The 24078-nt window shown below is 40.0% G+C and overlaps 2 protein-coding genes across 5 annotated transcripts in view; one reads left to right on the forward strand and one right to left on the reverse strand.

Moving 5' to 3' along the window:
* Nucleotides 1-2449: 2449 nt before the first annotated feature.
* Nucleotides 2450-24078, reverse strand: part of LOC149130724 (uncharacterized) — a 193150-nt gene continuing 171521 nt past the window's right edge. Inside the window, exons 1-7 of one of the 3 annotated variants that reach the window (XM_089344740.1) lie at nucleotides 6941-7048; nucleotides 6402-6452; nucleotides 5639-5707; nucleotides 4651-4719; nucleotides 4027-4095; nucleotides 3110-3301; nucleotides 2450-2781 (exon numbers count right to left, since the gene is read on the reverse strand). In XM_089344740.1, the coding sequence (XP_089200866.1) occupies nucleotides 2735-2781; nucleotides 3110-3301; nucleotides 4027-4095; nucleotides 4651-4719; nucleotides 5639-5675 (414 nt within the window). In that variant the 5' untranslated portion in view covers nucleotides 5676-5707; nucleotides 6402-6452; nucleotides 6941-7048 and the 3' untranslated portion in view covers nucleotides 2450-2734. Of the gene's footprint in view, nucleotides 2782-3109; nucleotides 3302-4026; nucleotides 4096-4650; nucleotides 4720-5638; nucleotides 5889-6401; nucleotides 6453-6940; nucleotides 7049-24078 lie in introns of those variants that run through there. The other 2 variants (XM_089344742.1, XM_089344741.1) reach the window with 2 other exon arrangements.
* Nucleotides 17137-24078, forward strand: part of LOC106872277 (prolyl 3-hydroxylase OGFOD1) — a 10160-nt gene continuing 3218 nt past the window's right edge. The window contains exons 1-10 of one of the 2 annotated variants that reach the window (XM_014919202.3): nucleotides 17137-17570; nucleotides 18212-18366; nucleotides 19150-19196; nucleotides 19539-19639; nucleotides 20459-20575; nucleotides 21626-21717; nucleotides 21850-21981; nucleotides 22421-22534; nucleotides 23661-23740; nucleotides 24027-24078. The exon at nucleotides 24027-24078 is cut by the window's right edge and continues 463 nt beyond it. In XM_014919202.3, the coding sequence (XP_014774688.2) occupies nucleotides 17234-17570; nucleotides 18212-18366; nucleotides 19150-19196; nucleotides 19539-19639; nucleotides 20459-20575; nucleotides 21626-21717; nucleotides 21850-21981; nucleotides 22421-22534; nucleotides 23661-23740; nucleotides 24027-24078 (1227 nt within the window). In that variant the 5' untranslated portion in view covers nucleotides 17137-17233. The remainder of the gene's footprint in view (nucleotides 17571-18211; nucleotides 18367-19149; nucleotides 19197-19538; nucleotides 19640-20458; nucleotides 20576-21625; nucleotides 21718-21849; nucleotides 21982-22420; nucleotides 22535-23660; nucleotides 23741-24026) is intronic. The other variant, XM_089344738.1, reaches the window with a different exon arrangement.

The raw sequence follows: 24078 nt of genomic DNA on the forward strand, positions 1-24078 counted from the left end.
AGTGATACATGTGTGTATGAGAAATATTACAGCAGAGAGAAAGAGAGTCAATAACACGTGAACAATTATACCAGTTCTTGGGTACACAATAATATGAATCTGTATGTGAAGTGAGTTGGCTGAGTTTGGCAGTGCTGATCACTAGTTGTGATGTCGTGGCATCGATGCCGGGCCGTGATTCTTGTTATACAGATGTTCGTCGCTGGCTGAGAATTTCTTGTCTGTTTAAGAACTCTTGTCTGTTTATTTACCGTGGTGAAGCTGAGTCACCTAACAGAATCGAAGAGAGAGATGTGCCGCGGAGGTTTGGTGTACATAGAAGGTCGTGTAGGCGCTGGTGGAGATTGTTGCTGGTTAGTAGTAATCGTAGAATCGTGTTGGTCATGATGATGATGCTGGATAGTAGTAGTAGACTCTTGTTGCTGATATGGCGACGGCGGAGGTCATCGTGGCTGGACGAAGCTGCTGAAGTGGTCGCTGGCTGCTGCTGCTGTCGTGTGGTACACGGAACAGTTCTCAAAGAGAAACTGGACCGAGACAAATGTGGCCGCCGAGTTAAAGCTATTTATAACAAACTATTGGCTCACCAGATGGTAGAAATATACTCTATCACGTGACCTTATTAGGGGCCGTGATTGGTCAGTTTGCGTTCTGGCGGGAACGGTTCGAAGAAGTTGCCGATTCGAATAATGATCAGTCACGTGATGGACAAGGAATGGGTTCTCTACTACGCTCGCATTTATTTATATTTAAATGAGAAGACTGTATGTAATGGCGATAGTAGTTTTGTATCTAGTGACGATAGGTAGTTTCACTACATATACATATGCATGTGTATAGATACACATGCATATGTATCTATATGTGTATGTATCTATATATATGTGTGTGTGTCTGAGCTTTCGTGTGTGTGCGGCTGTGTCTAACTGTGAATATATATATGACAGTATGAATGTGCATATATATATATATATATATATATATAGATATATCTTTTTACTTGTTTTCAGTCATTTGACTGTGGCCATGCTAGAGCACCGCCTTTTCGACGAGCAAATCGACCCCAGGATTTATTCTTTGTAAGCCTAGTACTTATTCCATCAGACTTGAATATATCTGTAATAAAATGTGTAAATCCTAGAAGGATTTGTCTGAACTCTTCGTAGTTCTTCAGGAATTCTATTCAAGGGAAAATGCATAAAAACATCGGAACAAAGATATTTGTTGCTCCAATTCGTTGACGTTGTAGTCTTGCTGACTTTTACTCATAGGATAATCCTTCCAACCTGAAATATTGATATTTGACACAATAGGAATAAAATAAACATTGACTACAATTAGGGGCCTCGATTGTCGGATTAGCTGTCAAGGGAGGTCACTCCTATATAATTGTTTATATACAAGGGAGGTAACTCCTATATAGTTGTTTATATACAAGGGAGGTTACTCAATAAATGCCTAATTCCTCTCGAAAGACGGCCATCTTCTAAGAAATGTTGTTTGATGTGAAATGAAATCCATAATTTCTGCTGCTTCCTATAACCATCCAAGACTAAATAAGGGTGGATATACTCCTTGAAAATACCCTGGTAGTTATACTCCTAATCTGTTTAAACACTGACCTAGAGATTTATTTAAGGTATTTATAACACAAAATGGAATGAAGGGGGAACTGCCGACGATTGAAGGGGAAGAAGGAGATTTGGGTGCCAAATAAATTGGTGGAATGAAAAGCTTGTCTTCTGAAAATAGGCGTGAGTAACTTTAATGTTCATAACCTGTTTTCTTCTTTTTTCTGGATTGAGGTTTCGTCATAATACAGCCAGCTTCCATTTTCCAGGATACGAAGCGACTTTCCGGGTGGTTTTCGTTCATTTAAGAAATACACAAGAAAACTTAGAGCCGAATCAGCATTACCAGCCCATTTAAGAGTACCCTTCAATCATTGGGCAATAAATTGCGCTTGTGAAGACCTGTTGTTGTGGCCGATGACAGTGCCACCTGATTGGCAGCCGTGGTGGTGGCACGAAAAATGCACCATTCGAGTGTGGTCGATGCCAGTGCCGCCTGACTGGCTTTCGTGCCGGTGGTATGTAAAAAGCATTTTTCAAGCGTGGTCGATGCCAGTATTGCCTCACTGGCCCTTGTGCTGGTGGCATGTTAAAAACCCCCACTACACTCTTGGAGTGGTTGGTGTTAGGAAGGGCATCCAGCTGTAGAAACTTTGCCAGATCAGATTGGAGCCTAGTGCAACCTCCTGGCTTGCCAGTCCTCAGTCAAACCGTCCAATCCATGCTAGTGTGGAAAGCGGACGTTAAATGACGATGATGATGACTATTCTACACTGAATGAAGGTAGGTAACTATAGCAGAGGATATTAAAACTTGTTATAACACTGGAAGGGTTTAGGGAGGTACTTGGACTAACAAAACAGCAAAAACAACAAATGAACATTTCAAAATTAAAGTTTATTTCAAAAGTTAATCTTAAACATTACTGGAGCAAGGCCAGTAAGGGAATCTTCTGTGCAATAGGTAGATATGATAGAATTAGTAGCCAAATCTTCCTCAATTGACACTTTCCTGCTTCAGAGAATAGCATGCTGGACAATGTGGTTTTCGGTTGACTCGTAGCTTAACACCTTGATAGACATTTAAGTGAACTGAGACACTAAATGCCATTAAGAACCTTTATCACTTCATCTAAGAGCTGTTCTGCAACATCTTTCGGTTAACTATATCCCCTCATCCGGCAAAGTGTCTTCTATATCTAATTTGACATCTGCCAAAGATACAAAAACAAGAAATGATTGCAGTAACATAAACAAAAATATAAAAGATGTGTACTGTAGGCTGTTATAAATACGACAATGACTAAATTAACAGAGGAATAAAAATTAGTTAAAAAAAAAAACATGAAAAACAGTAAAATCATAAACTTTAATAGAATTACTTCAGAGATAACATTTCAATGAGGAATTAGGAGCTGAACCTGATCTCCATCATTCTGTCCAACCCATGCCAGCATGGACAATGGATGCTAAATGGTGATGAAAAGTTGAGCTGAAGAAAAGAGTTAGAGAAATAAATTAATAGCATTTCGTACTCACCAATTCCTCGCCAATGACCATCTAACTCCTGTGCCAATGGAAGAAGATCTATTGTCTGATTATTTTCAGCCGGAGGGTTCTGAGCCGGAGGATTCTGAGCCGGAGGGGTTTGAGCCGGAGGATTCTGAGCCGGAGGGTTCTGAGCCGGAGATTTCTGAGCCGGAGGGTTCTGAGCCGGAGGATTTTGTGTCTCTGAAATAAATATTTCCAAGTTTTAACTTTATAGTAAAATTTCTTTATAACTAATCTATATTTTATTATTGCGAGACATTCATCTCATCAATGGTCAATGGGTGACCACAACGGTGTTGGTCAACAGTTTTATACTTTCTACAGTGGTTACCAAGAAGTAGATCTGTGTTTCGGTCCACAATAAAATACATTAACCTCTCTCTATTAAGCCTTCCTACATAAAACTAATAATTTTGCAATTATCTCATTTAATTAACACTTGTTTCTCTCTTAGTTTTGTCTTTCCTTCCTTATGTCTTTGCCAAATCTATGACCTGATGTCGTTCCCCCACCTCCAGTCATCACTAATCAACATTCTTTTCATTTTCAGCTTAATTCACTTAATTACGAATATAAAAAGGACAATCATCCTTGTTATACACCTCGTTGTCCTCCTCCTTTTCTTTGTCATCCCCCTAACTTCGTCATCAACCTCCTCTTCACTATCTTCCTCCTCTTCGTCCCCCTCCTATTGCCTTCCTTCTCCCCCCCCCCCCCCCGCCGTCTTCATCATTTAAACAACCACACTTCAATGTTTGCCCAAGACTAACAATATTTGCTGAGGCAGATTTTCCATGCTTGGGTACCCTATATGTCACCCATTTCCCAGCAAGTCAGTTGTCTACTACACTTAGATGAAAGCAAAATTTACAGAAATCAATTAGAAAATACAATTTCATACTCACGAATCCGGTTAGGTCTTGCTGGTAAACCCTGCATTATCCTCCCAATATTTTCCCTAATGTTTTGAATTTCTGAAATTAAATATTTTCAAAATCTTTAAATCTATAGTAAAATTTCTTTGTCAATAATCAATAGTTTAATTATTACGAGACATTCGCCTCATCATGGTCAACTGGTAACCACTATTATTTCAGCCAACAATTTTATACTTTCTAAAATGGTTATCATATAAAAACTCCATATTTAGGTCCACAATAAAATGCACAAATCTCCCTAAATATATTCTTTCTTTTGAGCCATCCTCCATAATCTAACAATGCTGCAATTATTTCATTTAATTAACACTTGATTGTCTCTGAGTTTTGTCTTTCTTTTCTTATATCTTTGGCAAATCCATGACATCAAAATGTTCTATCACTTCCAGACTTCACTAATCAACATTCTTCTCACCTTCTGCTCAATTCACGTAATTATGAATATAAAGAGGGCAGTCATCCAAGTTGTACACCTTCTCCCCCTCATACTCCTCCAACATTGTTTACCTTTTCCACGCCATCACACCGCTCCTTCTCATGAGTGTCTGAAAATTAATAGAAATCAATTAGAAAATACAATTTCATACTCACGAATTCGATTTGCTCTTCCTTGTGGATTCTCTGACATCCTCTCAGCCTCTTCCCCACTGGTTTCAATTTCTGAAATAAATATTTTCAGAATTTTGAAATTTTTATTTTAAATTTCTTTATTAATCTATAGGATAATCTGCTGGTTTAATCACCTGTCATACTTTAGTTTAAGAGGTGGGTTGAGTGAGAGGTGGAGTGAGTGAGTGAGAGGTGGAGTGAAGGTGGAGAGAGTGAGAGGTGAGTGAGTGATGAGGTGGAGAGAGTGAGAGGTCAAGAGAGTGAGATGTAGGGTGAGTGAGAGGTGGGTTGAGTGAGAAGTGGAGTGAGTGAGTGAGAGGTGGAGTGAAGGTGGAGAGAGTGAGAGGTGAGTGAGTGATGAGGTGGAGAGAGTGAGATGTAGGGTGAGTGAGAGGTGGGTTGAGTGAGAAGTGGAGTGAGTGAGTGAGAGGTGGAGTGAAGGTGGAGAGAGTGAGAGGTGAGTGAGTGAGATGTAGGGTGAGTGAGAGGTGGGTTGAGTGAGAAGTGGAGTGAGTGAGTGAGAGGTGGAGTGAAGGTGGAGAGAGTGAGAGGTGAGTGAGTGAGATGTAGGGTGAGTGAGAGGTGGAGTGAGTGAGAGGTGGAGTGAGTGAGAAGTAGAGTGAGTGAGATGTAAAGTGAGGTGGAGGTGAAGTGAGTGAGAGGTGGAGGTGGAGTGAGAAGTAGATGTGCAGTGAGTGAGAGGTGGATGTGACAAAGTCTTTTACATTTTGAGCCTATACTCTTTGACAGAAAGGAATAACGGTGAAAAAAATGGAGAAAGAATGAAAAAACAGAGAGAAAAATTGTTTTGGGGTTCAGCAGTTGAACATGGTGAGATAGGAATACTTTGGAGCTAAGCATTCAACGGGAAACTAAGAATTGAATCTGTTCCCAGTGATTTTGTCAAACAACAGCTCAGGTGAATGCAAAATTTATAGAAATCAATTAGATAATACAATTTTATACTCACGAATTCGGTACTCTCTTTCTTGTAAATTTTCTGACATCTTTTCAACATTTTCTTCAATATTCTGAATTTCTGAAATTGACAATTTCAGTTTTTTAAACTTTAAGAGTTGATTCCATGCGAAAAATCGTGTTTTCTTTTTTTTTTTGTGAAAAGTTCGGGGATGAGGTGGTAAAAATTTAGCGGGAAACCAACAAAGGGGTTCGTAAGTTCTCACAGGGAAACAAAATTCTGTACATTGACTCGGTGTGTGTGAGCGTCAAACTAATACACTTCCTGGGACGGCTTATCGCCCTTAAGCATTTTTGGTTGGGCGTAACCCGTCTCGGTCATTGCGCATGCGTAGGATTTTTCCAATCTGCACATTAAAAATAAAATAGGCTTTCAAGCAATCTCTTCACATGCTAGAAATAACTCTACATACTTTGTAGGCACCCTCGACTTTGTTTCCTCATAATTTCCAGAAAAATCGATGTTTTTTAATAAAACTTTCTACATATATTCTTCATACGATGTAGATTCCGATTATATCGGAATTTGTTTGGAAAAAGTTCTCCGAACAGTGGGGAAAGGAGTTTCGAAAAATTCCCATATCGGCTTTGTTTCTTCGCTAAATTTTCGGCAATATATGCTTCAGACAGTGTACGTTTTCATTACATAGGAACTTGTTGGGGGCAAAAAATGCAATAAATAACGAAAGAAAGGGGGACAGATGCAATAAAATAATGAAAAAAAAAAAAAAAAAATGTGTAATCAATCTACTCACCTCTCAGCAAAGATATCTTTCAGAGAAATTTCCGGAGTAAAATGAAGTTTACTGTGACAGAAAGTAAAATAATTAAAGTATTCATTAAAATTTTTTTTTTTTTTTTTTTCACAATTGAAAGAATTTTTTTCTGTAAAATGCAACTCAAAGTTTTCAAAAAATATGAGTCGCGTGTTTGTGTGAATTCAAAATCTATATTGCTTAACTATTTGAACAAGTAAACATACAAAACTTTCTACTGGGGTCCCTCTTTTTGTTCAACTCGACACTACCCGATACCCTTGGCAAAAATCGGCACCGTACTTATGAATTTGTTTCTCTTACCATGATACATGGGATCTTTTTAAAAACCTTTTCCTATTACTCAAATGGAAAATAAATGAATCTCACCCCCGGATCATTTGCATAAATTTTTGCTTTCAGATTCGATTAATACACATTTCTGATAGTTATTTAGTATGATAGTCTAGAATTTAGTAAAGGAATGCAATAATTCGAATTAAAAAGTAAAAAGAATAATTGCGGAATTAATTTCTTACCTTGGAAAATTTTAATGAATTATATCAAGACTTAGAGCGAGAAAAAACGATTTTGAACCATAAATCAAATAAAAACTATGTCATGGACTTGGGGGTGCAAAACCTTATATTCGCTTTGTATTAAGACGCCAATTACTTTCTAGATAGTTCGATGGATAATTCGCGGAAATTTCATTATAAAAGTTACATTTGCAGTGATATTTTATTATATAAAACTACTGAATAATTTTTTTGCAATATTTAAATCTGATCTCGGCGAAATTTTAGAATTTGAGAATAGCAATATTTCGAGCCGAAGAACTACTTTTCCGGTTTGAACAGAAGTAGACGCATTCTGTCCTCATAATGCACTAGGGACTTAATTCTGGTGACGTTATTGTTGATCGATATGGGACAGTGCGTGTGTGTACATATATTTCTTGTTTCTTTTTTCTGTTTTTCTTCTAGCAAATCTAGCTTCCTTTCGGACACACTTTTCCATACATATAACTAACGAATTTCTCATTGGTAGTGCTTTCCCACTTTTATTTTTCTCAAATAAATTGCACTTCATATTCGAGGCCCCGACGAAGCTAAAGGATGTTATCCAGGCACTCAACTAGGAGTCCACTGCATCTTATAGTAAAAACTGCGGCAAGCTAATGAAGACCATAACGTAATCATCGTTTTCCCGGTATCATCTCTTTTTTGTTATTACCACTCTGTATTCATCTAACACTTTGTTCTGGTGCATACGCATATTGAGTTCTACACCACATCATTAGTCAAGCAATGCCTAAGCGAGATATATATATATATATACTGGAAGGTTTGGAGATGATGTACAGGAATTATATTATAGAGAAAAATTAAGGTACTCAGAAATTTGGATGGTTGTAACATTTAAAGATTTTTATTAATATGTTACATGTTTTATAAATCATATAAAGCGCTTTTCATATATATATATATATATATATATATATATATATATATATATATATATATATATATATATATATATATATATATATATATATATATATATGTAAATGTATATATATATATATATATATATATATATATATATATATATATATATATGTGTGTGTGTGTGTGTGTGTATAAATATATAAAAGGCTAAAGAGAACAATGATAAAGTAGAAATATATTTTATGGATATCCTGTTCATACAACGATTGGGGCATAACTAGCCGGTATACAGCACTTACTCGGTATTAGCTGTATCTTTGGGTTTGGTTAAATCCAATACCCTCCTTAACCTATATATATATATATATATATATATATATATATATATATATACATTTATAAATGTATATATGTCTGCATAATGTGTATATGTTAGTTTTCTTGTCACAACGGAGAAAGAGACAGTTTCTAAAATAGATCCCTACAGGAACAGACAATAGCTGTTGTTTGGTTTACGTAATTAGCAGTGGAGGACGATGTTTTGGAGGTATAAGCGTTTCACTAAAAATAGGATGGAGAAAATTCAGTGATTTATTATAAATTTTGACAGTAAAGGTGTTTTTGTAGGGAGTGAAGGACAGATTGTATGATGCTTGTGCGCAAACAGCAATGCTACATGGTAGAAAGACATGGATTCTGAATGGAGAGAATATTAGAAGACTGGCGGGAAAGGAAGCTAGCATGCTTTGCTGAATGTGCAATTTCTATGTGCATGTATAATAAAGGGCAAATGTGTTGAGAGGAAAATTGGGCATAGGTAGTGTGCAAGAGAGGACACTGTACTGGTATGATTATGTGATGCGTGTAGATGAGAAGAGATGCATAAAGAAGTGCAGATCATTTAACTAGAATGGAACCTGTGGAAGAGGAAGACTCGGGAAGATGGGAAACAAAATAGCGAAGACTTTATCTATCTATCTATCTATCTATCTATCTATCTATCTATCTATCTATCTATCTATCTCTATGGACAGACGGTAGACGTGTCGGCTCCGTAAGTTTTGCCTTTTTCATGTTTTAAAAAGTTTGTTTGTAAAGTTTATTTTATATAGAAAGTTGTATAACAACTTGTAGACTCTCTGGCACATTTCCAGGATATAAAAATCAATTTCGGCTTTCTAGCCATTTTTTTTGAGATGATGGCGTCTTGTAGCCATGAAAAGTTTTGTGAAACGAACGCTGCATTTTGCAGTGTTTCGTTCGAAAAAGAATTTCCTAGTCTTCCTTCCTCACAGTTAAAGTAGAGAATGGAGAAAAAGAAAAACTCTGCTGCTACAGCAGTCTTGCCTGCCACCGTCACCAGTGAAAACAACAACAACAAGGACACAAATGTCCTTGCTAACTAAACCACTGTCCTCACCACTGATACCACCACTACCACCACCACCACAACAACAAACACGAACTTTGCCGAGGCTTTGAAGCCCAGAAAAAGAATTTTGAATATATCGAAAGAGAAATTACTTGCATGCAAAAGCATGCTAAGTAAAAAGGACGTTACAGTCCATCTTCAAACGCCCGCGGACTTTAAAATAAACATAGATAAAAAAACTATCATCTACAGAACCATTAGTTTAAAGACAAAGACACTGGAAAAATTCACTCAAGAAAAGGTTGAGAGGTGCTTAAAGCCGATTTGGTCTTACAAAACTTACATAACGAGAGGATTGAAATTCGGAACAATAGAGGTAAGACTAGACAGCGAGCAGCGAGCGAAGGACCTCTCCACTAAGTCATTACAACATGAGAACCTGCTCATGATCCCTACGTACCTTGGTCGTAGGGTTACGAAAATAAAGATTTCGAATGTGCCTCCTGAAATTGAGGAAGAATGGCTAGTATCTGCCATATGTCTAGGCATAGAGGAGGAGATAAACATATTAGAAACATCTGCCGTTTACAATGAAAACTGGATTGGCCAGGAATTTCAACTCCTGGTACAAATTGATCCAGCAAACTGGGGAAAAATTCCACATAGAATCCAATTAACTGAAGATTCAATTTTTCATGTTTTCGTCGAAGGCAGAAGGCCAGTTTGCTACGTTTGTAGTAGCAAAACTCACCTTCAAAAAACATGCCCAGTAGCCCAGAAGAAAAGGCAACAACAACGGCAACAATACCAAGAAAAACAACAACAACAACAACAATCACAAGAAAACCAAAAGCACAAGAAAAAAACAGCATTACTGCCTACACCGCCATATGCACAACTGGTCAAGCAGTTGTACAACGAAATGGAAAAACGCCAGCAGCCAGCAACCCAGCCGAACCAAACAATAACACCACCAGTACCACCAAGAACAGAATCAGCACCATCACCACCACCAACACCAACAACAACAACCCCACAAGAAGGGAACACGAAAAAGACTCCCACCCCACCCCCAAAAACCAAAACACCACATCCCAACTGTCACGAAACAGCACCAACACCACCAACAACAAAATCAACCCACACAAAAATAGACCCCAACACCCTTCCCCTCCCACCCTCCGATTCCTCCGACATGTCAGATGAAGATGACACAGAGGCTTGGCAAGTGGCCACGGGGGGGAAGAAGAAAAAGGGGGAAAAAAAGAACGGAAAAACAAACAAACAAAGCGGGGAGGTTTACCAGCCCCTAAACCAACACATCCACAGAAAACAAAAACACCAACACAAACGCACCAACACAGAACCCCACAACAAGTTTGACAGCGATAAACACAAACAATCCACACCTAATAAAATTCATTAGGTCAAACACTAACATAACAGAAAATGACACGAAAACAAGCAATCACCCACGCACAACACCACCACAACACATCAAAATCATACACGTAACACGTAGCACATACAATACACTGAAATCTCTCTACCCGGATACAGTAGGGAGATTCCAGAAATATTCATAAAAAAAACTGTACAAAAACCTTCTGAGAGAAGGCTGTGAGGCAAAGAGCCAAGAACTTTCGGACAGTAAGTAACTCTCTCTCTCTCCTTTCGTGTGTAAAACACAAATATTGATAGAATCATGGTGAAGATTGGCTGTGTGAATGTGCGTGGCTTGGGGTCCCCTTGGAAACAAGGGTACCTCTTAAATGACATCAAGTCACACAATTTGGATATCATAGCCATTAGTGAGACCAGACTCCATGAACCGCGGGCCCTAAAGTCCATGTTTGGCGGACAGTTTAACATTTATTTTTCTCCCTGTCTGCCGAGGATGGGCGGTAGTGGCACGGCGGTTCTTTTTCGCAAGAGTCTGGATCTCCAAGTAAAGACGATATTTACGGACCCGGAGGGTAGACTGGTTGTCCTAGATGTGGACGGCAGCGATGGAGGCGCTTTTCGGTTGCTGGCAGTTTATGTGCCTCCTTTAACAGGTCGGTCGGACTTCTTTCGACGCCTAGAAGTATTCCTGGGAACGTCTCGTCCCTTACTTTTAGTGGGGGATTGCAATGCTACCTTGGACACGCATCTAGACTACGTGGGGAGTGACAAAACTAGAAGGGGATGCAAAGGCCTCAGAGACCTGCTCAGACGCTTCCAGTTGTCTGACAGGTACCAACTCGACCACCCAAATGTGCCAACGTGGACTTGGAGCAACCGCATTGGGTCGTCGAGATCGTATCTAGATAGGATAGTGTGTAGGACAAGAGATAGAGATAGTTTAGGATGTCCACAGTTCCACATAGTCCATACCGTCCGGCAGCGCCTCAGTAGTGGGACGCTGGACGGACGGTCCGGTCAAGTTGCTCGGAGTCTGGTTCGGTCCGGACCTGCAAACGGAGAAGAACTGGGGCGAGATAACGAGTAGGGTGGCCACTCTCTGCCGGCAATGGTCCGAGAGGAAGCTGGCCCTAAAAGGTCAGGCGGAGGTGGTGAACGCGTACATCGCGTCCGTCATCGAATACCGCCTGACCGTCGTGCCTTGTCCCGATCGCGCCATCACCGAAATGGAGCGCATCCTCTTCCGCTTTTTGTGGAAAGGAAGCGTTCCGATGGTGAGGCGATCCGTTTGTTGCCAACACCCGCTGAAAGGAGGGCTGGGTATGCCGTGGTTGATGATGCGCAGACATGCGCTGAGACTGCGACATCTCCGGCTCTACGTAGACGACGGTGAGCAGGTGTGGTCGCCGTTTGTGCGACGCGCTTTCCCGCAGCTCGTCTCCATGACCGAGCTGCAGTCGTGGATCAAAAAGAGGCCGAGGAATGGCGAATGGCACCGTGAGTGTCGCGTTGCTCTGCAACAACTTTGCTGTCCCGGGTCGACCTTGAGCGGCTGCATCACAACGAAGTCATTCTATAGGGGATTAGTGGAGGGCAGGTACGACGACGATCTCGGGGCGAACCTGGGCGTCGACGAGGAATACCTGACCCGCCTGTTCAGGACGACTTTCGGGCCAGGACCTATGGACAACTTCCAGAGATCCCTGGCCTGGCAGTGCTACCGAGAAGCGCTACTCGTTCGGGATAAGCTCTATAGACACGGCTCGCGAAATGCGGGGCCGACCTGCCCGAGATGCGGTCAGAGCGACGAAACCGTTCTGCACGCATTCGTGCAGTGTCCAACCATTTCGGAGCTGTGGGCTTATGTCGAACGACTGCTGTCACGTGTGGGACGAGTCGGTTTATCAACCGAGTCTATCGTCAATATCGTCACGCCTCCTTCCTTTAAACGGGAAGGAAGAGCTGTATTTATCGTACTTGTGGCTATGGCGAAAGAATGCATCTGGTGGACGCGTCTGAAAGGATTAGAGACAAACACTTTCCTCTCTGGTCAATCTCTCATCAACTTTTTCAAGTATCACTTGAAAAGGAAGGTGAGAGTAGAGAGGCAAGTGTTGTCTAGCAAATGTTTCGAAAAAAGATGGATACATGTAGCAAGAATGGCACGTATAAATGACGAAGCCACCTTGACCATGATTCTATAAAACGTTTTAAAATTTTGTAAACAGAGAGTTACTTTCGTTTCTTGCATAAATAAAAGAAATTTTATTTAAAAAATTGTGACACTAAGGACCGAGGTTACCGTGGTCTTTTCCGTAGGTTTTTCTCTCCACGGATAACCTCCCCATTTATTGGGAAATTTTTGTAATATTTTTTTTTTTTTTTTTTTACATACCCCAAACGTTTTCTCGATGCCTTTTCATCGTTATCCCCATTTTAATTTTTACTTTATTTTCGTCCCCATCGAAAAGAAAAACTCTACATTTGTATTTTGTCCCCTCTATGTTGAGCCCTGTGTGGCTAATAAAGAAACATATCTATCTATCTATCTATCTATCTATCTATCTGTGTGTTTGTCTGTGTGTGTGTGTGTCTGTCTGTCTGTCTGCCTGTCTGTCCGTCTGTCAGTCTATCTGTTTGGAAGTTATCAAATCGGTCAGCCAGTGCCGGTGACCCGTGAAAGGCACCCGTGCATCCTAACGCCACCCAAAACACTCTGTGGAGTGGTTGGCATTAGGAAGGGTATCCAGCTGTAGAAACCAAGCCAAAACAGACTGGAGCTTACCGCAACCTTACCAGTGAAAGCGTCTTACCCATGCTAGCATCGAAAAAGGATGCGAAATGATGATGATGATGATGGTGGTGGTGATGATGATGATGATGATGATGGTGATGAGTGCTTCGCATGCTACACTTCCTATGATATTGAATACTCTTTTCTCTGACAGAATTCACTAAACAATTGTGTATACACACAACGTTTTTATTACATGCTATTTATAGCTTTATGTAAGGACGCTTCGAAAGCCAACGTACTTAATATTGAATTACTTTTCAGACTTAATAGAAAAATACGGGAAATTCCTATGGTTCACCAATGTGTAAGTGAGTGTGTGTGTGCGTGTGCAAATGAAACGGGAATCGTCTAACTTGCTGACGTGCAACATGATTATTATGAAAGCAAAATCATGTCGTCTTACGCATGAAGGATTGTAGTCGTCACACATCATTCCCATTGCCTACTGACTTAAATACATGGAGGATCTAGGCTTGGTGAATGATAAAATCAACATTATTCTCTCTCACACACACGAATACGTCGACATATTGTTTTATTCTTTTGACTTGTTTCAGTCTTCCACGGCATCAGGAGCAGAATGAGGTCAAACAGCTCCGTGTTTCGCTAACACAGAGTTTTCTACGTGTTTTCCCCGAACATAAACCTTTAGTAGAAAGTGGGTTATACATCTTTAGATTGTATACCTGACTTTCCTACTATAAACTTAGAATATAACGGAACGCTGAACTCCAGACTATCAACTTAAACAACATTTATTCAGGTGGTAAATATATACATCATTAGTTCTTGTTGTTACAGCTTCTGTGTGTATGAGCATAGTTGTTGGGACGTTGTACTGTAGTTGTGAGCGAGCTGTCGAGCGTAAGTCCGAAAGATGTAGAGAGACAGCTTAAACACACGTCCATGCTCAATCGCTGGCCAGCGAGAAAGAGAATGAATTGAGCGGGAACGCTTGGTTGTTTAATTCTACGCATGGGTAAGACTACGCATGCGCACGGCGTTACTACAAACCCTACTATGATTTTTCCGGATGTTTTTAATATAAGCCCTACCCCGAAAATAAGACCTAGTCAAAAATACATCAGCTTGTTAGTAAGACCAATGTGGTGTTTGCAAAATAAACTAAGTACCGCAGCTTGGCTAAAGTAGTTGATTCCCTTGTCGAAACATGGGTCCATCACTACGATCCTACCTCTAAAGAAAGCTTTTGTCCAACCCTTAGCAAGCAAGGTGATGCTCAGTCTTTTGGGACCAGCGCGTTGTAGTGGTGGTGGATTTTCTGACAAAGGGCACCACAATTAACGGAGCATGTTATGCTTCTCTGCTGCAGAAATTGCGGGACGCCATCAAAACAGAGGGGCATAGTATGATGACCAAAGGAGTCTGCCTCTTCCAAGACAATGCCCCACTTCACAATGCGCATGTTGCCCAGATGAAAGCACACTCCTGCGGCTATGAAACCCTTCCTCATCCCCTTTACTCTCTCGATCTCGAACCACATAATTTGCACCTCTTTCCAACCGCGAAGTCGTTTTTGAAGGGGAATAATTTTTCGGATGATGATGAAGTTAGTTCCGAGGTAAAGTCTTGGCTTCAGACGCAACCTACTCTGATAGAGTTTCACGTCCCTGTTTGTCAGACTTCACAACTGTCCAACGAACGAGAACATGAAACTCTGAGTAACAGTTTTAGTGGAAAGTGGGTTATACATCATTAGATGTATACCTGACTTTCCTATATAAAATTAAGAATTAACGGAACGCTGAACTCCAGACTATCAACATTTATTCAAGGTGGAATATATACATCTTTAGCTCTTGTTTGTTGAGACGTCTTCTGTGTGTGTGAGCATGGTTGTTGGGACGTTGGTATGTAGATGTGAGCGAGCCGTCTAGCGTAAGTTCTAAAGATGGAGAGAGACAGCTAAACACGCCCTTGCTCAATCGCTGGCCAGCAAGAAAGAGACAGATCAAAGCGGGAAAGCTTGGTTGTTGAATTCCACGCATGCGTGAGACTACGCATGCGCACAGCGTTACTACACAGTGTTTTGTCACTTGTGAAGGTTATCTCTACAGATATATAAATTATAACCAGCGCTGATTTTTGCTTCGATGTTTCGTATCAGAGACGTCAGATGTAAATAAACTATGAAATCGAAAGGTTGTAACAAAGATCAGTGCTGGTTATACACTCCAGCATGGACAACAGACGTTAAATGATGACGACGATGATGATAATCTGTAGAGATAATTTTAACAAGTGATGTAAGAGCACTGCTAACACAGTAGAACGCGGTAGTGACCTATAAAAACGTTTAATATACTTTATAGTGCATTATAGTAGCATAACGAAATGCTACGTTCCTACAAGTCATTAATAACAGTTTTATGATAATTTGGCAGCTTTAATAAAAGTGTGTGAAAAGGTCGAATCATGTTTCATCCTTTACTTTGGAGGGTTTCAAAGGACGATTCTTCATATTTCGCTGGTAGCTCAATGGCGTAAGATTTGTGCGAATATGAAAATATTACATGTATATGGTGTGTTATGAGAATTTATGGAAAGGTATCCCATAGGAACTCAACAAATTTGTTAAAAATGGAGAAGAGAAGATGTTAAAATTTGAAAGAATTTTAATAAATGCATACGATCGTTTCAAACAGCGATATTAACATGTAAATACATGGTGGAATAATTAAAATTAATTTAAAATAAATTAAGTTTTGATTAATAGATTGTATCACTGATTTCGTTCCATAGTTTTGAGCGTAAGCAGAATAACGTTATCGTTAGATAGTATTAGGGCGTGATAATTAGGTTATGTCCTCGATATCGTTCCGTAGTATATTAGGCTGTTCTTTGCGAATGATATATGTAAGATTATGTCACCGATTACGTTCCGTAATTATATATATATATATATATATATATATATATATATATATATATATATATATGGAAATTTTACCGGTGTGTGTGTTAAATTATAGGGCACTAAAACAGAATGACTCTCCCCAGACACAACAGTATATATACATATATATATAAAAACCCAATTAAGCGGCTTCAATTAAAATTAAACAATATTAATGGGGGAAGGTAAAACACTAACTTGGCTTTCCTGTATTTCCGAAACGAATAAATGCTTTAAAATGGTTATTATTAATTCATACGTCAAACGTTTTGTGAATTTATTAATTTTGTATTGGATGAAAGTACAGCATTTTCTTTTTCTTTTTGAAAGCAAAATGTTTGTTTATAAATTGAAAACAAAAATAAGATTATTTATTCAGACCTTATCAAGTTATGAATGAATATTTCTACCTGCTCCAATAAGAATTCCAATACATTCTACCAAGATGTATAACGATGTATAAATAATCAAGATTTAATTTCGAACGTAGATAATTTCTTGGTGGCTGTCGTATTTTTTATTTAAACATTTATTTGTTCGTTTCGGTCATGCAAAAAAAAAAATAGCCAAATTAATTTTTGTATGTACCCTGTTATTGTTTCGTTTTCAGCGACGGCATACCCCCCCCCCCCGTATAACTAGACACATACACGCGCATACTGACATATATATATATATATATTTATATATACATTTTATATATATATATATATATACACACACATACATACTTATAAGAGCGTGTGTACATCCTGTAGTAGTTTGATACGTAACTAAGGATCCTACTTCGTTTCGTACCCATGTGTAGGTTGTGTTGTGTCTGAGGCTTGATGGCCATGTGGAAGTACTAAACGTCCGTATTATATTACATATTAGAAATACAGTGACGGAATGTCGAGGGAGAAGCAGGTGATGGCCAAGCGGAGCGTGGCAGAGGTGTCCAGCGAGCAGGCGAAACCTTACAAGAAGAAGAAGAGAGATTGTGTGACGGACGAAGCGAAGTCTTTGCACGGTCTCTCCATCAATCCGCGTTACATGAAAGAAGACCTGATCGAGTATTTGAGGCGTGAGTTTAGCTCAGCCAGTGCTGCTGCATCGCCGACAGTCCGAACCTGCTGCACCAGTGCCAACGATACCCCGATCGCCACCACCACCACCACCAACAACAACAGCAACACCGTGACCACCACCTCTAACAACAACAACTACAGATCCGCTGAACATTCCAGTTGAGTAAAAAACATTTCATTTATTTAATTAATTAAACGATTGTTTTTCCCTCTTTTCTGTAAATTAATAATTGTGTCTGTTTTGTTTGTCTTTGTTTTTCCTAATCCACCCGTATCGCGAACCTGTTTATTAATGATTCTTCCTAATTTTGTCACAAGGCCAGCAATTTTGAGGGGATTAGCGTTTGATCGATTGCATTAACTGGTACTTTATTTTATCGGCCCTGAGAGGATGAAAGGTAAAGTTGACCTCGGCGACACTTGAACTCGAAATGTAAAGAATCGGAAGAAACGCCTTTGACCATTTTCACCAACATAGGAACAATTCGGCCACCTCACTGCCTTACGGTGTAACCATCCTTTCTACAATAGGCACAAAGGGCTGAAACTTTGGGGGGTGGGGTGGGGGAGACTAGTCGGTTACATGGGATTCAGTGTTTCACTGCTACTTAGTTTATTGACCCCAAAAAGATGCAAGATAAAATCGACCTCGGCGGAATTTGAACTCGCCAAGTGTGCTAACAATTCTGCCAGCTGACTGCCTTAAATAATAATAATAATAATAATAATAATAATAATAATAAAATGTAGCATTTATAATTGAAGTTTAAAAAACCGTTTTTGCTTTGTTGTTTGTCAGGTCCTTCATGTGAAAAGCTGATTGATCCCAGTCCGTTTGTGCACTGTGTGTTGCCAGAGTTCATCACAGAGGATCATTGCTTGGACAGATTACAGGGAGAACTCCAAGAGGTCACTTTCAATGAGAAAAACAATGACTTATACAACTTCCACCAGGTAACAAGGGCTACGGGCTTGACCACCACCTGGCTCTTTCCATTGCTCTGTCTTGTACTTTTTTTTGGGGGGGGGGTTCATTTAATTTCTGGGTGTTGATAGTATTCACAGGCCCTCCAAGACAACTAGAGTCCGAACAGCTCCCTGCTAGCCAGCGCCATGTCAAACTGTCCAACCCATACCAGCATTGAGAGTGGACGTTAACCCTTTTGGTACCATATTTCTGTTGAGATGCTTTGTGTTTCTTTCAATTAATTAAAAAAAAAACAAAGAATTTAGTAAAATAACTTCGTTATCATTCAGCTAGTTTTAGGAACATAAATTGTGACTAAGGTTTGGTGGAAGATTTTAATTCAAAACTTACGAGAAAACAAGACATTTGTACTTCAGAGCCAGAAGGGGTTTCAGCTGGGTTGGTATCGAAAGGGTTAAACACACCTCTACATTTTGCCCTTGTAGCAAAATTTGAAACCTTCATTATTATTATTATTATTATTATTATTGTTCAGTAGTTTTATTTTTATAACGTGCTTTCACTTCACTACCGAGCGCAGCTCTGTGTGCCTTGGGTATGTGCCATGGTTTGCTGTGGTGCTCTTATGGTTACTGTATTGAAAGTGTTTTGCGTAGAATGTGTGCAGTGCCCAGTAGTGCAATTTTCTGTATGTTATATATATTTGTAAGTCCTGGTGTTTTTGTTATCATCATTATTATTATTATTATTATTATTATTATTATTATTATTATTATTATTATCATCCTCCTCTTCCTTCTTCCTACCAGAGTTATGACCTGGCACAGCATACCAGCCCCCAAATCACTGCTTTCAGGTGAGTTGCAGACATTTTTTTAGAAACTTGACATCCTTTTGTCTATTTCCCTTGTCTTCAGTCTTCTGTCATCAATCTTTGGTCTTCAGTCTTCTGTCATCAATCTTTGGTCTTCTGTCTTCTGTCATCAATCTTTGGTCTTCAGTCTTCTGTTATCAATCTTTGGTCTTCAGTCTTCTGTCATCAATCTTTGGTCTTCAGTCTTCACTCTTCAATCCTTTGTCAGTCTTCTATAATCTACTTTCACTCTTCAACCTTCAAACTTTTGTCTTCTGTCGTCTGTCTCCTATTGCCATTTCTTCACTCTTTAATCTTCTGTCAAATGTGTCTTCCATTTCCCAGGAAGTTATTTTACACAGATGTCTTAGAATGGATGAAGAAAGTGACCAACGTAGAATTAACTAATGCTGTGGATCTTTTCTGTTCCATCTACGAATACACAGGTAACAAGTTCAAACATCACCTGTCACAATTTCATTAAATTCAATTAAATAATTAACTCCAGACATATTTAACACGTTGGCTCCCATACATCTTACTGGTGGGTCATGGTGGCATGCTAGGGAGTCCTGCCTTTTTAATTTATTCACATGGGTAGCTGGTGCGGTTGAGTTTTTGTTTCTTGATTAATAAATGAATTTGTGTGACCCCTATATCTAGTCTTAAAATCAGTTGTACTTCCTCTGTGTATCTTCTTTGATTCATTACAGGTTGAAACCTCAATTTTATATACATCATCATCATTTAATGTCTGCTTTCCATGCTAGCATGGGTTGGACAATTTGACTGAGGACTGGTGAACCAGATGGCTACACCAGGCTCCAATCTGATTTGGCAGAGTTTCTACAGCTGGATGCCCTTCCTAACGCCAACCACTCAGAGAGTGTAGTGGGTGCTTTTACGTGTCACCTGCACGAAGGCCAGTCAGGCGGTACTGGCAACGGCCACGCTCAAAATGGTGTATTTTATGTGCCACCCGCACAAGAGCCAGTCCAGGGGCACTGGCAACGATCTCGCTCGAAAGTCCTTACACATTTCTCCTTCAACAGAATCGCCTTAAGGGACAGCATAGAAAGCAGACACTAAATGTTGATGATGATGATGATGATACTGCTGTCTGTCCAAGACAGGGCTCTCCTCTAACTCCCTGCCTAGTTGACACAGAAATGTCCTCTGTCTACCCATTCCTGTTCCCTTCATAAACTCTTTGCTGTTTTTACACAAGCCTCTGATACCTGTATCCCTCTCTGCTCCCCTTGCAGATGTCTTGCTGTGCCATGACGATGAACTGGAAGGACGACGGATTGCCTTCATCCTCTACCTCGTGCCTCCCTGGGGCCCCACTGATGGTGGCACATTGGACTTGTTCACAACAAATGGTAAGTCAACTCTCATTTGATCTCACAGTCAACATGTTACTGGTGTTGTTCAGCTCTAGGTCAGACCCGATCCAGAAGACATATTCATCAATGATATTTTGGCTTTAATGTATATGTATGTATAGGGGTGTATATGTATAGGAGTGTATATGTATAGGAGTGTATATGTATAGGGGTGTATATGTATAGGAGTGTATATGTATGTACAGGAGTGTATGTCTGTGTGTGTATGTGTGCTCCTCTTCCACAGGTGGACTCATTCTCTTCTCTTAAAAGCATCATTTCTAACCCTACCCCCTTGATGAAGAGGTATTCCATCAGATCAACCTAACCTCTGCATCTTTCAGTCATTTTAACGAAGGAGTCTTTCAGAACACAAACCTTAGAACAAGTACCAAAATCTCCATTTATTGAGCTCTTCTGTGTATCCACCCTGCTGTACAGTTTGGACCTTTTATCAGTACCAAATCAGACAACTGGAAAGTGTCTTCTGTCTCATGCGGAAGGACAAGGTGCCTCATAGCAAAACCCTCCTGTGGCCTGGGATCCACAGCATTAAGCCCGACATGGTTTTCTTTGCTGAATTGGCCATGTGGTTCATGTGCCAGGTAACTGGTTCCCAAAGACAGTCCTCTTCAGCAAGATCGAAACTGGAGGTTGGCCTCACAGATGTCCAAATTTTCATTTTCATGATCATCTCAAGCGGTTTCTCATTTTATGTGGTGTCCCCTCCTCCCCATCAGTTGGAGGCCTTGGCTGTTAATCGGAAGCCATGGAAGTCCATGTGTGATGCTGGAGTAAAGTGTTTTGAAACTGAACACAGGAGACTGCATGCAGAAAGGATGAAAGGCTAAGTTGACCTTGGCAGAATTTGAACTCAGAACGCAGCGATGAGCAAAATACCACTAGGCATTTCGTCCAGCAGGCTAACGATTCTGTCAGCTCATTGCCTTTATTTGACAGATTAATGTGAATGTTGAAGCATTAATGATGTGTGAAACATTAATTAATTGTGAACTTGTCATGTTCTTTGTCTTTGTGTATTTTCAGAGGTTTGTCAACCGACCAAAGTTGTCAAGTCTGTCCTCCCTGCCTGGAACCAGTTCACCTTCTTTGAAGTGTCTCCACAGTCTTTCCACCAGGTCAGGACTTCCAGACTTTCTTTCAATACGTTTTACCTTTTCCAGTCAATCCGTCCAACCCATGCCAGCATGGAAAACGGACGTTAAACGATGATGATGATGATAATGTATTATATATTGTCCAATTTTCAGGTGTCTGAGGTTCTGTCAAAAGAAAAGACTCGCCTTTCAGTGTCCGGATGGTTCCATGGACCCAGCCTACCCCGGAACCCTGAAGCGGGGCAGTCCAGTAAGCTCCCCTTGTGTCCATCTCTTGAGTCAGAGGTAAGGTTGCTTCATCGCTTTCTGCTCCGTCCTTCACTGAGGCCCTTCATCCAACCCTACAAAGTCCCTGTGGACACATGGCTACCCCAGCAGATCTGGGATCAGGGCTCTGTCATGATGACAGTCGCTGCTGTTTAGCCCCAGGTCAGCCCTGATCCAGTATGTTCCAAAATGTTCAAATCATAGCAGGACAATTCCCACCGACGACAACTACCCCCTCTCCAATATATTAAGAAGTTTTAAATCTTCTGTTGTCCTCAGGGGTAATTGTCCAGGGGGGTGGTTAATGTTGTAGACTCATTCAAACGATGGTAATCCCATCTTTTATTCAGACATGGTCGATCTAGGATTATATTATCTAATGTGTCCTTCCTTGCCCTTCCTTTTTAACAGTCCTGAGTATCAGATGTTACTCACGAATATATTTTCCCTCTCCAAGACAGATCTGTTGTTTGAGTGGGTGAACCCTTCCTACCTTGATCTCGAAGTCCAGTCAGAGATTAGAGAGAAATTTGAACTCGAGTCTGAAATACAACTCCAGGATTTCCTTAAGGTTGGTATATTTATATTCCTTCACTTTCAATGTTTGTATGTTTTGAATGATACGAATTGTTTGAATTTTAATTAATCTGTAATAATAAACGTGAAATTCTGTCCATCCAGGACCCCTGTATCTCGGTCTACATTTGTTCTACATAGACATTTTATACCTTTTTGGAATCAGGATTATTCCAGGATTGAAAGTCTGCCCTTCATTTGGTTCTTCAACATCCAGCATTGGGATCTGATTTAAAAGCATTTGGGTTGCTATTTCTAGCAAGTAAAGCTTGGTTGATTCACACCATCTTGGTTGGCGTTTGTCACATGACGTCAGAGATCAAAGGAGAGGATAAATGACATTCGCTTCGTTAATTTTATGTCAGGGTAAGAACTTTGGGACAAATTGACCAACAGTTGGAATTCAACTTGGAACTGGAACAACAGAACGATTGCATCACAGAATTAATTCTCATCTGTCTTTAACCTCTCATCGAACACCACCAGGGCTTTTAATCATTATAGTCATACTATTTAAATCTCTTAAGTTTGGGGCTGCAGGCTCAGTTAACCCTCTGCATGAGCTACCTTAAAAGTCCACACGGAGTGCTGCTTTTAAACTAGTTTCAAATGATTTTAGAAATATCAGTAATCTTAAAGGATTTAATATAAAAAGTAACCTTTTTTCATCTGCTGGTACATTAAGAAGGGGTTTGGGACATAAGAAAAGGTCAAAAGACAAATATATATTGCTTATATTAAGATGGTGTTTGGGATATTAACAATACAGACTTTTGTGTATATTCCTGTTTAAAAAAAACTGACAGAGCCACAATTTAAGTCCGAGTACTCAATACAAAGTATGGAGAGATTTGTTTAATGCCATGTCAGGCCAAAATATTTTACCTGTTTCCTATTCAAACTGGCCAGATCTGGCCTCTCACACCAGCCCTACAATATCATTCAAAAAATTAAGTTACATAATCAAAATCTCAAAGCTTTGAGATAATGCATGATTATAGATGCAGGCGTAGCTGTGTGGTAAGAGACGGCGGCGGTGGCAGCCATCCTCTCCCCGCATTCTTTCCTTGTGTCTGTTTTCATTGCCATTTCATTTTCTTTTTCTTCGTCTGATCTTTCAGCCAGAGAAATATTCCGCGGTGAACAACGCCTTCCTACAGAGCCAGATTGAGTGGGTCCATCGAGGCCCTGCGAACCAAAGGTATTTCCTTAGCACGGCCACTATCATCTTACCCTCTTCCTCTTCACACTCCTTTCCTTCTCTTCCGATATCTGTAAGACACATTGGATGGTTGATTGGAAGAATCCTTTGAATGGTTTAGATTAAAGAATAAAGATATTTCGAGTCAGAGCTGACTCTGACTCCAGCTACCCCTTAATTATTTCCGACTCTGACTCCACAGCCCTGCTTGATGTACCCTATTAAAACCCATAGAAAAGTGAAGATTAAAACTATGATGATGATGATGTTGTTGTTGTCATTGCAGGAACTACCACGTGGCTGCTAACCCTGGAACATTCCCCAAGATTATCGCTGAC

Source organism: Octopus bimaculoides, chromosome 28 (assembly GCF_046866305.1).
Source record: "Octopus bimaculoides isolate indiv1 chromosome 28, ASM4686630v1, whole genome shotgun sequence".
Taxonomy (NCBI): Eukaryota; Metazoa; Mollusca; class Cephalopoda; order Octopoda; family Octopodidae; genus Octopus; species Octopus bimaculoides.